The 16322-nt window shown below is 40.5% G+C and overlaps 1 protein-coding gene across 3 annotated transcripts in view; it reads left to right on the top strand.

Annotated features, from left to right (window-relative positions):
- The window catches only part of TPX2 (TPX2 microtubule nucleation factor), a 55765-nt gene that overhangs the window by 32199 nt on the left and 7244 nt on the right, over positions 1–16322 (top strand). For all 3 annotated transcript variants that reach the window (XM_060120085.1, XM_060120082.1, XM_060120084.1), the window contains exons 9-15: positions 1099–1250; positions 3156–3327; positions 5335–5473; positions 6282–6498; positions 14328–14423; positions 15447–15623; positions 16056–16202. In XM_060120085.1, coding sequence (XP_059976068.1) covers positions 1099–1250; positions 3156–3327; positions 5335–5473; positions 6282–6498; positions 14328–14423; positions 15447–15623; positions 16056–16202 — 1100 coding nt within the window. The remainder of the gene's footprint in view (positions 1–1098; positions 1251–3155; positions 3328–5334; positions 5474–6281; positions 6499–14327; positions 14424–15446; positions 15624–16055; positions 16203–16322) is intronic.

The following is a 16322-nucleotide window of genomic DNA, read 5'->3' as shown; positions in this document are numbered from 1 at the left end:
TTTCTTGGTCAGTAGTCAGCATAAAAAGATGTGTTTATTTAGAAACCTGGACATGGGTACCATTCATATCCCAGTGATCATTCCCTAGAACATTTTACATATGTTGGTCCTTTCTTAGAGCATGCTGTTCCTCTCCATCTCTAACTGAAGAAGTCACACCCATCTTTTGAGGCCTTTTTCCATGAGTCCTTACCTCATTTCTCTAAGTGGAGTTAATTCCTCCTTCCTTTTTTCTCCTAATTCTTTTTCTTTGTATTAGAATAATAAGGAGCTAGGGGGCTTCCCTGGTGGCACAGTGGTTGAGAGTCCGCCTGCCGATGCAGGGGACACGGGTTCGTGCCCCAGTCTGGGAGGATCCCACATGCCGCGGAGCGGCTGGGCCCGTGAGCCATGGCTGCTGAGCCTGTGCATCCGGAGCCTGTGCTCCGCAACGGGAGAGGCCACAACAGTGAGAGGCCCACATACCACAAAAAAAAAAAAAAGAAGGAGCTAGGATTGAGACAGAAGATAGAGCAATTGGGCAGACCAGCTTTTTGTTATTGTCTTCCCATTTTATCCTAGTCAGAGGAAAAGACAGCTGAGTGAATCCAGTTGTAGTTATGGAGGAAAGTATGATTGAGAGAGCTGAAGGGATCAGAGTTCTGCTTTGCTTTGGCATAATTATCATTGGTGGCGTCAAAGCTGTGAAGCTCTGCTTACTGGGTTGAAAAGCATCTCTGGAGTTTATAGGGTATCCCTCTTGGAGATGCTTAGTTAAGTGTGCTTTTAAAGTCAATTCATAGCTTTTCCTATCAAAAGTATTCCAGTTTCTCTGTCTCCAGAGCTATGACCACAACTGGGAGGTGGGATTCTTCTCCCCTGTGCTACCTTATAACGGTTTGCCTCTGACTGAAAGGCCTCAAACCCAATAGTACTAAATGACTAAGGCACATATATTGGTGTCCCTGAGGACTGTTTCAAGTGTTGGCTTATATGTAGAGAGTAAACAAAGTTAGATCCATGGTAATAGAAATACCAAAAGGACTGGATAAAAGGGGACTTACTTTATGTTCTCTATTCTTAGTGTTATCTGTGTGTTTTACTCTGCTCCTCCCTCAGGGCTCCCTGTGAAGAAATCAGTGAGCCAGGTAACCAAATCAGTTGACTTCCACTTCCTCACAGATGAGCGAATCAAACAACATCCTAAGAACCAGGAGGAGTATAAGGAAGTGAACTTTACATCTGAACTGCGAAAGCATCCTCCGTCTCCTGTAAGTTGATAGACTAAATTAATATTCTTGTTAGTAATTCAGTGAGGATTCTGGTGTAGTATTTGTGGTCACTAGTTACAATAATATAATTGAGAAGAGCATATGTTTTTGAGTTAAGATAGGTCTGAATCCTCACTTTGCCCCTGTTAGCTGTATAATCTTGGATAAATCACTCTATGTCTCTGGGAAGCATCTTATCAAGTTGCTGTGAAAACTGAATTGAGAAAACTGAATTGTACACAAAACACATAGAATTATGTGTGGCAAATTGTAGGTACAGGCTTGTTACAGCTTGTGCTATTACAGAATTTTTGAAAAAATCTTGTGTCTGCAAAGTTGTGTGCAAAATATAACAGGGTTTATGGGGAAAATGGGATTGGGGCAGACCACTCAAACCCAGTTTTGTTACCAGAGCACTAACAAAAACAGTAACAATCCTAAATAAAAATTCTAGCACTGGGCCTCCCTGGTGGCGCAAGTGGTTGAGAGTCCGCCTGCCGATGCAGGGGATACGGGTTCGTGCCCCGGTCTGGGAGGATCCCATATGCCGCGGAGCGGCTGGGCCCGTGAGCCATGGCCGCTGAGCCTGCGCGTCCGGAGCCTGCGCGTCCGGAGCCTGTGCTCCGCAACGGGGGAGGCCACAACAGTGAGAGGCCCTCATACCGCAAAAAAAAAAAAAAAAAAATTCTAGCACTAAGAATTTCTCCTTGCATTTGCAGTCACCATCATCACTTGGTGAAGTCAGTCCTTTGCAGTCTTAAATCCTGGGGTTGTGCTTCTTCCTTTGGGACGTAAGTCCTTGAAGAGTTCTGTTTCCAATCAGAGACCAATTTTATCAAAATTAATGACCCAAGGAGTAGGCTTCTTCATCAGTCAGTTTTTGGTAGGATGTGTGGAGAGAATTTGATTCAGGCAGCTGCCTGACCTGATTCAGGTCCAGAAGCCCAATTAAAAATTTTTAAATGGGACTGGGGAATGGGATACCTTTGTAGCTTTTTTCGCTTCTAAGAAAACTTGCTCTTGATTGCTTCAAAACATTAACATGGGCTTCCCTGGTGGCGCAGTGGTTGAGAGTCCACCTACCGATGCAGGGGACACGGGTTCGTGCCCCGGTCCGGGAAGATCCCACATGCCATGGAGCGGCTGGGCTCGTGAGCCATGGCCACTGAGCCTGCGTGTCCGGAGCCTGTGCTCCGCAACCGGAGAGGCCACAACAGTGAGAGGCCCGCGTAGAGCAAAAACAAAAAAAACAAAAAACAACAAAAAAAAACCCATTAACATGCTTGGGAAAAATCACCTTATGTACTCTTACAGAACAGATAATTTGTTAAGTGCTAGATGCTTTCTCCCCCTTTTCATTTTATTTTTATTTCTACTTTTAAATTTTTTTGGCCACGCTCTGTGGCTTGTGGGATCTTAGTTCCCCAACCAGGTATTGAACCCACACCTCCTGCAGTGGAAGCACAGAGTCCTAACCACTGGACCGTCAGGGAATTCCCCTCTCCCCCTTTTTAAAAGATGGGAATAGACTGTTTATAACCCTTGCTCAAGGACTGACAACTTAAGAAGAAGAAGAATCTTGGATTTACACAGGCCCTTTTTTTTTTTTTTTGCGGAACGCGGGCCTCTCACTGTTGTGGCCTCTCCCGTTGCGGAGCACAGGCTCCGGACGCGCAGGCTCAGCGGCTGTGGCTCACAGGCCCAGCCGCTCCGCGGCACATGGGATCCTCCTGGACCGGGGCACGAACCCGTGTCCCCTGCATTGGCAGGCGGACTCTCAACCACTGCACCACCAGGGAAGCCCTGACCCTTTTTCTTTTGATCCTCTGTACTGAGTTTGTGGCTTGTGGTAGATCTGAGCTCTTCCATAACACTTCATTTGGGGAACAACTTCTTTCTTTTCAGGCCCGAGTGACTAAGGGATGCACCATTGTTATGCCTTTCAACCTGTCCCAGGGAAAGAAAAGAACATTTGATGAGACAGCTTCTACGTATGTGCCCCTTGCACAGCAGGTCGAAGCCTTCCATAAACGAACCCCTAACAGATATCACTTGAGGAGCAAGAAGGATGATATTAGTAAGTTTCTTTCCAGTATCATACCTGGCTGGAGCCTCCCCTAGAATTCCCTTTCCTTACATCTTAGGCGCAAATTTGCCTTTAGTTGAAATCCTCACTTTTAAACTAAAGCATGGTATGTGCCTGTATGCAGACAACAAATGTATACATAGTTGAGCATTTCTCAAACCACCCAGCTATCTGTCCATTTATACCCATCAACCACCTTGATCCTCCTGATCAATAATTGGCCAAGGGGAATTAAGTTAACCTGAGATGTCATTACACATCAAGGCTATCTTTACCATGTGTCAGTGTGCATTTACTGACCTACAGAAAATGAAAACATTCCATTCACTTAAGGTTGTGTGCTTTTTGTTCAGCGATTCAATAAATGTTTTACCACTACAAAGCAGACACTCTGTGTGGTGTAGGGAGTATATAGAAGTGAGCAAAACGGACTTGGTGCTACTCAATATCAGATTTCTAATTCAGTGAGACAGATAAACGAATAGATCATTACAAATTATGGTAAGTGCTGTGCATGTGGAGGGAGATAGATGTAAGAATCCAGGGAGGTGCGAGATAGGGAGAGCAGGTCTGTATGCTGAGAGGTCCTTAGCAGGGAAAGAAGATGAAGATAGAGGAGAGAAAAGAGATAACCGATGATTAAGTCCCTGTGCAGGCAGGTAGGAGAGGGATACTTAGCACAAGTGGAGTGATGGTTCTTTGAAAGGAGGGTAGAAGAGAGCAATGGGTATAGGTGCTGCTGAGTTTGATCTATATTTCTCTTTTTGTGCCAGTACCATGAAGAGGCTGTCTTTTCTCCATTGTATATTTTTGTGCTGGTGAGTTTGTAGATTTGGTGGTGAACAGATAAGAGTAATCTAATCTAATAGCATCTATCTTTATGAAAATAATTCCTACGAAAAGAAGATAAAGAAGTTTGAGGAGTGGAGGTGTGGTATACAATAGTTGTCAAGAGTGTAGGGTAGTATTCTGGATAAAGCAGAATCTATTTGTTTTGACTTTGAAGGTTTCTAAATTTTTTCTGCCTTTGCATAGGCACTGTTTAGTGCTATGTTAGGTAGCCAGATGAATTCCTTTAAGGACAGCATTTCCTAATATTGTTATTATGTTCTAGTAACCATCTATCAGATTTTATATTATGAAAATAATGAAATGTCTTTCTTTATTCTAATGGAAATGTAAATATTAACCATGACTTTCCAAATAATACATGACTGTTAGAGTCTTATATACATTGCTCTTAGAATCTTGGTCCTGGCAAATAGAAAAATTATTTTCTGCAATTTTTATTTAAAACTTTGTACTCTTATAGCTCAAAAATAGTTATATGTATACTTGAAGGCTGGCTTATTTCTAAAATAAGTAGATTTGGTTTCCATCTCCCACTGTTAGGTAATAAGGTCTAAATTAGAGGATTCATTCTATGTAATTTTGAAAATTGACAAGGTTGCTCCTGGCCAGATAAATCAATATTTTCTATGAGTGCTGGTGATGATCTTAATATTGATGCTTTGACATAGTTTTTTCTTACTTTTTCCGTTTGACTTTCTGTGAGAGGTGGTCTTGATGTTTTGATGTAGACACTTTTAGGGAATTCATAATATTGGGAGTTATTACTTGGTCTTTAGAAAGGCCTTATTTTAAAGCTGGAATAAGTGAAAATCTTATTTGTCAGTAACAAGCAGAATAGTTGGCACTGTCAATAGAAAGTCAGTACAGGCCTGTGCAGTGAAAAGGAATCCATCAGACATAAATGGATTTCAGATTCAGAAGATGATAGCAGAGTTTACCCAAGGGCTGCCTTCATCATACCCTTCAGTAAAGAGTGATAGGGGAGAAGGGACTGAATGTTTATCAGATTGACTGACATGAGCTGAGCTGAGTGTAGAGGGCCAGCCACTCTGTGGTTTGGCATCTCTGGGCTGCTAGCTGAATCAGCACCTACAGGTAAACGGGGTCTTGGAGAGCTAAGTGAATGTCTGTGATCTCGGTTTACAGCTCTGTTACCCTCCAAGTCTGTGGCCAAGATATGCAGAGACCCACAGACACCTGTGCTGCAAACCAAACATCGTGCAAGACCTGTGACCTGCAAAAGTGCAGCAGAACAGGAGGCTGAGGAGCTCGAGAAACTGCAGCAGTAAGTTTCACTGCCAGTGTTTGAGGAGGAGTTCCAAGAATGTGCCTACTTTCCTTTCAGTTCTGTAAGGGGGACAGTTAACTATTTTTCTTGCCTTGGTAATTATGGCATTTGAGCTACAGGCTCTGCCTTGCCACTGTGATGAAAGGATTGAAAGTGGGAATATGGAGCTGTCCTGGAGTGTAAACTGGTAAAACACTATTGTGGAGGTCGCAGTGGGGGAACTTACTTATGATTCCAATAAGGAGTGTCCTCTGAGGTTAGTTTAGGTAGATCTCACCCTTTTATAGCTACCCAAGGGAACTGGAACTGTGATTAGTGCTAGAGTTTGTCTCCTGTATTCTTTCTTCCTTCTTGTACTTTCTTTTTCTAAAAAAATTATTTATTTATTTATTTATTTGGCTGTGCCACGTCTTAGTTGCAGCATGAGGGCTCTTTTAGTTGTAGCATGCAGGATCTAGTTCCCTGATCAGGAATCGAACCTGGACCCCTTGCATTGGGAGCTCAGAGTCTTAACCACTGGACCACCAGGGAAGTCCCCTTCTTTTACTTCTTTTTAGAAGGGGGAGTTTCCTCTTGCAGAGAAACCCCAATCTTTAAAGTGGTGGGAATATTACACTGTCTCATTTATTCTTTGCTCTAGAGGTAGAGACAATGGCTATGAAGAGAGTTGAAATTTTGTTGTGCATGATGGGTAATCTTAATGAGCATTATTTTTCTGGTTTTGGCCTACTTTGTTGTTTATGTAGTTTTCATTTTTATTAAAAAAATATTTTTTGTGGTTGTCACTTAAACTCTCACCTTACAGATACAAATTCAAAGCACAGGAACTTGATCCCAGAATTCTTGAAGGTGGGCCCATCTTGCCTAAGAAACCGCCTGTGAAGCCATCCACTCAGCCTATTGGCTTTGATTTGGAAATTGAGAAGAGGATCCAGGAGCGAGAGTCAAAGAAGAAACTGGAGGATGAACACTTTGAATTTCATTCTAGGCCCTGCCCTACTAAGATCTTGGAAGATGTTGTGGTAAGAGTGGGGAGGCTCTGCGAGCTGGCAGAAGTGCCCTGCTCATGACCACAGATCCACCCATTCACAAATGTTTGAGTAGATACGTGATCAGGGCATCATATTAGGAGCTGTGGGTGATAAAGAGACATGTCAGAGGTGGATTTTGCTCTCAGGAAACTTAAAGTCCAGTAAGGGATACAGTATAGGTATAAATAATATAAAGAGTGACAGAAGTGCTCTAAGAGAGGTGACAGTTAAAAGTGCTGTAAGTATTCAAAGGAGGTAATGATTTCTTCCAGACAGAAGGTTCAGGGAATGCTTTGTGGAGGAGGAAGCATTTGATCTGAGCCTTGGCAATGTATAGTAGTCATCCTCATCATCGTCATCTTCCTGTCGTTACTGTCATAATAGCTGACACTTTCACTATGTGCCAGGCACTGCTCCTAGCCCTTTTTGTATATTAACCCATTCATTTTGATCAGAACCCCTTCAGGTTGTCTACTCTAATTCTCACCAGTTTCAGATGAGGCATTTGAGGCACAGAGAGGTTAAGTAGCATTCCTAGGGTACTCAGCTGGTAAGTAGTGGAACAAGTATAAGAATTCAGGCACTCTGGCTCCAGAGTTTGTGACCTTAACCCTTCATTATATTGCCTCTCCACTCTGTGGTGGAATTTGGACTTGTAGAAATGCAAATGAAATGGACTGGCCAAGCATTCCAGGCAGTGGGAGTAACAAAGTCCCAAAGGTGGAAAGCATGGGGCGGCTACTGGGAACTGTAAATGGGTCATTTAAGCTGGAGAAAAGAAGTATATCAAGAGGAGCACCTGGAACCTAGATTAGAGAAGTGGGTTGTAGTTTGATGATGGGCTCACAGTCATGATTTTAGAGAAAATATACAATCAAGAAGAGATGCCACAGTCAGAGAAGAAGTAATGGAGTTCAGCACCTGCCTAAGTGCAAAGATGGTTTTCAGGTATATTTCCGGGCAGATGGGGAAACATCCTCCTCCCAGTTTGGATCGCCTTTTGTCCAGGTACTAAGAACTGTTTTCCCGTCCTCTTTCTTTTTGCTTATCCTTTAGGGTCCCCATAGTTTTAAGTGAAACTGTGCACCAATATACGGTTGGCCCTCCTTATCCATAGGTTATGTATCTGCAGATTTAACTAACCATGGATTGAAAATATTCAGGAAAAAAACTAGAAAGTTCCAAAAAGCAAAACTTGAATTTGCTGCTCTCAGGCAGCTATTTACAAAGCATTTACATTTTATTAGGTATTATAAGTAATCTAGAGATGACTTAAAGTATACAGGAGGATGTGCATAGGTTATATGTAAATACTACACCAATGTAAAGGATTTGAGCATCTTCGAATTTTGGTATCTTTGGGAGTCCTGGAACCAATTCCCTCAGGATACTGAGGGACAACTGTATTACCTTTGACTGGCTATTTAGTTTTGTTTATTTTCTTAGCACTAAGTCAGAAGCAATCTGAAGTTATATTTTCCAGGCTTTAAAAAATCATGATGATGCTTACAAATGGTTCTTCCTCTCTTCCCTTGCCAATATCTTCTTTCAATTTGAGAGCTTTCTGCACATGAGACCTCTTTTCTATTCACAATGCTTTTCTTTTTTCTTTTTCTCTTTTTCTTTCTTTTTTCGTTTTTTCTGTGATGCATACATATGATAGGCCAGACTCTGTTACACAAACTTTTAAGAAACCTCTGCCCACTCAAGTGATTAGTCTCCAAGAGCTGTGCCTTCTTTGTCATTACCTGGTGAGGAAATTGTTCTGAATACAACAAGGGAACTGTAGTTTGTATGCAGACCTCAGAATCCTAGACCCAGAAGGGCTCAATGTTTTCATTTTACACATCAGAAACCCAAGGCCCAGAAAAGAGAGATGACTTCCATGAGGCTTCTGTAACGTGCATTTGGCACCTTACTTTTAATAACATTTTTTTCTCCAAGCTCCTGGCTTTTCCCCCTGTTACAAGTTTTTTGTTTTTTATTTAATTTACCTATCACCCTCTCGATTTTTACTGTATTCTTTGTGTCTCATATACCAATATTGACTTTAATTGACTTTATATATTCTTAAAATCATCAACTCATTTTAAAAGTAATTTTAAGGGGAACATTTAAATCATTATGTAAATGGAAAATCAGTACTTTTTGCCATGAATAACAACAATAATAGCTATTACTTCTATAAAGCTTATGTGCCAAGTTTTATTCTAAACTCTTTATATGATAACTTACTTAATTCTCATAACAACCCTATGAAGTAAACACTGTAGATACTATTATCAGTCTGTTTTGTAGAGGTCAGATAACTTGCCCAAGATCACAAACTAGCCAGTGGCAGAGCTGGGATCTGAATATGGTTCCAAGGTCCATGCTCTTGTGTTAAAATAGAAGGTGCCTTTTAAACTAAAATGTTCTTAGGAAAATATGTGATTTTTTTTAAAAAAACATGGTCTACATCCTACCTAACATCCTTTTCCATATCACCGGTATTACCTGAACTCCATTTTTAGAAACACTGATTTAGGAAATTGGTTTGGCAGTTTGTTGTACTTTGGAAATGTTGGGGTGAAGTGTTAAGTGGGGAAGGATGACTGGAGTTCATTGGGAGTTAAGTGAGATCTTAGAGTAGCATTGTACCAGGTAAGGCCTTGTTGAGAATTCTGCATAAACAGATGAGCAAAACACTAGGTAAGTATGTTAGATGCTACTGAATGGATATGGTATGCTGTAGGGAAGTGATTGCCAAATCCAGCTGGTTCTCAGAATCCTCTGGGATTTTATTATATAAACAGATTCCCAGGCTCCATCCCTGGAGTTTTGCTTTGTTAGGTGCAGCATAGATTAGAGAGAGCCCTGATGAAGACCTTAGTGTCTGACACACAGTAAGCAGTCGTGTTGTTAATAGTAATAACTATTGCATGCTTACGTTGTACTGAGTGTTTTGTGCAGATTCTCTTATTTATTTCTCATAACTCTTAAAAGAGATATTGTTCTTTTTTTAACATCTTTATTGGAGTATAATTGCTTTAAAATGGTGTGTTAGTTTCTGCTTTATAACAAAGTAAATCAGTTATACAATGTTCTATTATTAACCCTACTTTTCAGATGAGGAAGGAGATGCTGAGAGGTGTCTAGTATGCAGAACCAGGATTTGAACCTGTCATCTCCTTAAACACTGTTATTCTACCCCACAATGCTGTTATCATTGTTTATTTTGGCAAATGCAGTTTCTGAATTTGATGCTGGCTCTTAGCAGCTCTCTCCCTACTGAAATTTCCAGTGACATCACTTCAACTTTTGGATTCTAGAGAAGCAAAGCATAAAAGGAGGCAAAGATGTATTTATTCCCTTCCACTCTTCTTCATTTTTTAGAAAAGGAGGCTTTGAAAGGAGAATGTGGCTTGCCCATAGAAACGTTTTTAAAAGTTGGTGGCAGAACTGAGGTTAGGTGTCTTAACTTCTAGTGTTGGACCCTCAGACAGCAGAAGAGCCTGCCTCCCAGAGTCCGAATGCAGCTATCTGTCTGACACTGTTGTCCCCATCCGTGTCCTCTGGTGCTGAAGCTCTCTTTCCATGCGTCCTTACGGTGTTTCTTGTGCTCTCCAGTGAGTAATTTTAGCAGCAACATTTTAGGGACTTGGGGAGACCAGCAGCCTTAAAAAAAATTTTTTTTTTTCATACTCCCTGAGATATAATATTGCTTCATGGTAATCTCCTAATTGCTCTGGGACAGGCCTGAGAACTTGTCCCAGGGCACTTGGGGGCATATCCTGCCTTAGGGAGAAGTGCTCACCCCTAACATCCCATCCCCCATCCTGGGCTGCTTTTCCAAAATGTGTCATCTGTCCACCCACATTGCTCACTTCTAACCATGTATCATCGCTTTAGAGATACTTTCCCTCGGCTTCCTTTCAGAGTTTCCCCCATTATCCTTCAGCTCCACATTCTGTTGGGTTTCTTCAGAGCACTTGTGAAAATCAGGAAATACTTGATTTGTTACTTTTTCATTGTCTCTTTCCTCCACTAGAATGTGAACTCCCTGATAGCAGGGACCATGTATATCTGTACTGTTCACTCCTGTTTCCCCAGCACCTAAGCATCACAGCATGGGCATTGCTATATTGGATAACTGCATGAGCAGCAGTACAAGCTGAAGTGCACCAGCCTATATTAGACACTGGGAATTCGAATGGAATTAGGCACAGCCTTTGTCCTCAAAGCTTTCACAGTCTGGGAGAACAGATTGACATGTAAACAAATAAGGACAGTAATGCTAATCAACATATGTTCATTGAACAATTACTACTTCTTGTAGGTGCTGTGGAGAATGCAAAGGAATGCAAATGGCAATATCGCTGCCCTCAAGGAGCTTATAACTAAAAAACCTTAAAATAATAAAACAAGAAGCCTTCTCTGTCTCTAGAAACCCAATGTCTTTTTCTTTATTTCTGATTGAGCCCCCTATTGGCTTTGATTGCAGTGGAGATGGGGTGTGGATAAATAGTTGCTGCAAGGTTGATTTTCATAAATCACCTTTCCCTCACCCCCAAGTAATTATGAGGATTGATCCTACCCATAAATATCTCTTTCATGGCTTACTTATTAGAGATTTCTTTTAAAATGCACATCTCTCTGTTGGGAGGATGCAGAGAGAGGGGAAAAATAGGAAAAGCAACATTATTTTAAAACTGAGTCCTCAGATATTTATTTCAATTACTATATTTTATGAAAAGAAAAAAACCAAGGACTAAAGGCTATCTCATGTTAAACAGGTTGTACAGACTGGAGTCAGAGCCGGGCTAAAACAGACCTCTTGACTCCTTGCTCAGTGTACTTCCCATTACCGCGTATCCTTGGCTGTGTTCGAGCTACAGGCTGGTGTCCACAGGTGTCCAGGATGTTGTAGAACAACAGATTTTTGTTGTCGTTTTCTGGCAAGCATTATTTGAAAACCCATTTCATAGACTTTTGTCACTCTGATTACAAGTTCTGCTGTATTAAATTTTACTATACTAGTGATTCTGGTTTTCTTTAGAAAATGTATGAGAACTTTCACAGCAGAATGAGCATTCCCTTTACAGTGGTCACCTTGAGCATTTATTAATTCTTTCCAAAGATTGATATTGTAGAAAGCATTTTGGAAAAACCACTGGTCTTGGATCCTGTGGCACAGTCTTTTGGATCTCTTCAACGATGGCAAGTCTTCATATTTTAAAGATTAATTTGCTCTTAGGGGCTGGTCTAAAGTCATTGGGAACTAAAACTTCTGAGTAGTCTAAAATAATAGAGCTGGAAACAATTTTGCTTAATTAAAAGTAAAGATTGAGCAGTTGCCTTGCATGGCCCTAAAACTGGCTTTGAAGGCCACTCCAAGAAAGATATTCCAAACATGTTTGGAGCAGTTGCAGCACTGTTGGGATTAAGAAGTCTCCCAGGGTATAAATTAGAGTCCAAGAGTCTTCATGTCCAAGGTATAAATTCTGTTATTCATGCTTACTGTATTCATTCAACAAACACTTCCTGAATGCCTTATGCTTGCCAAGGTCTGCGTTAGGTTTTAAGGGTTGATGGAATAACAGTCCCCACTCTCAATGCACTCATAGGTTAGCAGGAGGAGATGAATACCTAAATAAACAAGTGCAATGAAGTTTCATATGTACCATGATAGACTATATACAGGGGAGAGTGGGGTCAGTAGGTCTGGAGGAGTGGAGCAATCTATTGAAGGGTTTTATCAGAGAGGAGATGCTTTAGTGGAGGCTTGAAAAGAAGGGTTAGATGCTTCCAAGCAGCCAGAGCATTTCTGAGAGAGCATAAGCAAAGGTATTGCATTGCGATGAGAACCAGTGTTAAATTTTGGTAGCTGTCAGTAGTTCATTGTGGATGGAGGGTGATGCCTAAAGAGGGGCAAGAGATATGCCTGGAAAGTCAGGCAGGGTTCCAAATTATGAAACACCTTGTACTTCATGCCAAGGAATATGTTATACTGTTGTAGGTAGGCAGTAGGAGCCATTAAAGAATTTTAAGTCAGGAAGTAACATCAAATCTTCTGACTGTATAAGAAGGTGGACTGGTGGAATGAGAGAAGCTGAAGGACTGTTAGAAGGCTAGTGGAATGGTACAGGCAATAGATGATGTGGCCTGTGTCATGACAGTGAAGAGTTAGGAAGTAGAATAGAGAGCTGATGGGGCCAGCAAATGGATGTGGGTATAAGAAATAAGGAGTTACTGAGGATGTCTCAAGGTTGTTTTAATTTTTTTTTTTTTTTTGTGGTACGCGGGCCCCTCACCGCTGTGGCCTCTCCCGTTGCGGAGCACAGGCTCCGGACGCGCAGGCCCAGCGGCCACGGCCCACGGGCCCGGCCGCTCCGCGGCATGCGGGACCCTCCCAGACCGGGGCACGAACCTGCGTCCCCTGCATCGGCAGGTGGGCTCCCAACCACTGTGCCACCAGGGAAGCCCTCGTTTATATCATTTTAAAAAAATTAGATCCCACATATAAGTGATATCATATATTTGTTTTTCTTAAAAGACATCTTAAAAACACAGAAATAATATTTAATAATAATTTTTTTGTTTCAGCAACTTGTCCCTCCCCCCTCAACATTATGAATACTGTTCTGTCAGTAATAAAGATTTATTTTCTTCTTTTTGATGACTGTATAATATTCTGTTGTGTGGATGTACCACAATTTTTTAAAATTATTTTTTATTGGAGTATATTTGATTTACAGTGTTGTGTTAGTTTCTGCTGTACAGCAAAGAGAATCAGTTATACATATACATATAGCCACTCTTATTTTAGATTCTTTTCCCATATAGGTCATTACAGAGTATTGAGTAGAGTTCCCTGTGCTATACAGTAGGTTCTTATTAGTCATGTACCACAATTAGTTATGTACCACAATTTAAGAAAGGATTTAGCCAGTTCTTTTTTGATAGATAATAGGGTTATTTGCAATTTTTTTATTCATTTAAATTTAAAAATGCTGTATTGAAATATACCTAAAAACTAAACTAGAGATCAAATACTAGAGATGTAATATTGGGTGAAAGAGTATGACCATTTAAAGATTTAGTAGCTAATTCCTAAAGGTTGTACCAATTTGTGCCCTGTACCTTACCCAACTGTATAGGAGTGCACGTTTCTCTTCACCTGTCAACACTGGTATTAACCAGTCTTTTAATTATTACTCAGTCTTGTAGGTGAAAAATAATACCTTATTTTACTTTATATTTTTAAAAATTATTGAGATTGAGCCTCTTGTATATCTTTGTAAACTGCTTGTTCTTTATCCAGTTATTTGGCAAAAGGAAATTAAGCTAGCCCTTGCCCCGTACGTTTTTACATTTGCCTTTTGAGGTTAATATTTTAAAATATAAGTTCTTATTTTAGAGATGTATGTGGAATAGGTTTAAGAGAATAGACAGTATCTATTCTATTCCTAGATAACATTTGGAAGTCCTTTTTGATTTTGTTTTTAAGGGATTGGGGTATAAAATTGGAGAGAAACAAAATATTGACAGTTTATTTTGTAGTGTTTTTCATAAATACCAAAAAAGATTTTGATGAATCCTATTTTTGTTGAATATACAAATCAAACTATGTTTTTGTTACTTGCTGTTCTTCTGTCATGTTAATCCACCTTTGGAGCGTTAATACATACCAGTCTTAGTTGGATAAGTTAACAACATACTGAAATAACTAGCTTTTTTTGATTCCTGATATGTGAACTTCTAAGAAAGGGATTGATCTCATCACACAGCCTAGTAGAGATTGTTCTAGGATATCTAATTGAGTTGCTTACTCCTTCCAGGGTGTTCCTGAAAAGAAAGTACTTCCAATCACTGTCCCCAGGTCACCGGCCTTTGCTCTGAAGAACAGAATCAGAATGCCCACCAAAGAAGATGAGGTGATTCCCTGGGATGGGGGTTTCTACTCCTTCTACATAATCAATCTAAGCATTATTCTTTCTTAAACTTAGTGGAATACAAAGGCCATCACTCTTGTCTGGAGTTGTCTTAACAGTGGGTATGAATTATTGATCACCTGTTTTTGCTCTTCTAAAAACAAAGTAGTTAGTAAGGGTATGAATCTTTTGGCTTTCAGTGGTAACTGGTTGTAACTTATTGGAGTTATGTTTGTTTCTGTTGCATTGGAAATCACCCTGTTGTAATGTGGATCAAAAGTTCCCAAGACCTATACTCTGTTTTGCCCCAGCTATTGTCACCTTTCAGTGAGGGACTTCTAAAATTCATACTAAGCAGTTACATCCACCCTGTCCTTAACTATCTCCATTAATCCAAGGGTTGCAAAGGTGACTGTGTGGTGATGGTTCATGAAGTTGGAATATATAAACTGTCATTGATCAGGCTAGTTTCTTGTTACATCCCCCATTTTATCTATAAATATCCAGAGTTAGGGTAATTTTACAGCAGATCTCAGACATAAGCCTTTTTATAGGTTCATTTGAAACTAAAATACACAGTAATCTTATGTTACCAGCTTGAATCCAATCAACTTACTTGGTCCTATTCTGGGTTTGGCAACTGGGAATACTCCCAGTCACATGTTTTAGTGGAGTCTGAAGTCTGGGTCAAAGAAGAGGCCAAGGTATATGCTTGGTTAGTACTTTTCTTCTGTTCTTCATTTTATTCAAACTGTTTGGTATCATTTAGTTTTTACAACCTTCCTGTGAAAAATTTTAGATCCTTTAAGAGTAATTGTGTTAGTTTATCAAATGCTTTCACACTGTTTTCACCCAGGAGAGTTGGTAGATACCCCTCTTTGATAGAAAAGGAAGCTAAGACACCTGAGAGGTTGAGTGACTTGCCTTAATTAATGACTTCTCTCATATAATGTCTTCTGACTCCACATTCAGAGGAGGTGAGAGAGAGCGAGGAATCTTGTTTCTAAACTGCATTTTTTTCTTTAGGAAGAGGAGGAGCCAGTAGTGATAAGAGCTCAACCTGTGCCATATTTTGGAATGCCTTTTAAGCCCCAAGTCCCAATGGGGAGAACTGTGGAAATATGCCCTTTCTCTTTTGATTCTCGAGACAAAGAACGTCAGTTACAGAAGGAGAAGAAAATAAAAGAACTGCAGAAAGGGGAGGTAGGTGTTGCCATTTCTGCAAGTAGCATAGTACTATTCTTTGATCCCTCAAAGGTAATCTTTTATGTTGCACTTTTAACTATAAATCACTGACTTCCTTTGATCCCTCTAAGAGCCTTATGAAGTATAAATAGGGCAAGTAATTTAAAGTGCCATTAAATTACTTGCCCTATTTATACTTCATAAGGCTATTTAAGTGCCATTCTGGCACAAGGAGCTTAAGTGACTTGCCCATGACCATGCTGCTAGTTATTGGCAATATTGGGAGGAAAACCTTGATTTCCTTTTGAACCCATTACTCTTTCTGCTACACCATGCTGCTTTGAAAACTGGCCTTTCCTATTTTTTAGATTCATCCAAATATTCTGGAGCAGCTGTTGCTTTCTGGCTAGAAAGGCCTTATCTTAAATCTTACATTTTCTTTTCTGTTAGGTGCCCAAATTCAAGGCGCTTCCTTTGCCTCATTTTGACACCATTAACCTGCCGGAGAAGAAGGTGAAGAATACAACCCAGGTTGAGCCTTTCTGCTTTGAGACCGACAGAAGAGGTGCTCTGAAGGCACAGACTTGGAAGCACCAGGTGGGGATGGGGAGAGCAGCTAAAATGTGAATTGTTTGATTGTTGATTTGTTACAATAGGTAGACCCACTACACCGCACTTCTTCTGGGAACTAACATACCGGATTCTTTTAGGGGCTGT

The sequence above is a fragment of the Mesoplodon densirostris genome, chromosome 16 (genome assembly GCF_025265405.1).
Source record: "Mesoplodon densirostris isolate mMesDen1 chromosome 16, mMesDen1 primary haplotype, whole genome shotgun sequence".
NCBI classification, from domain to species: Eukaryota; Metazoa; Chordata; class Mammalia; order Artiodactyla; family Ziphiidae; genus Mesoplodon; species Mesoplodon densirostris.
This window is presented reverse-complemented; position numbering and strand designations above follow the sequence as displayed.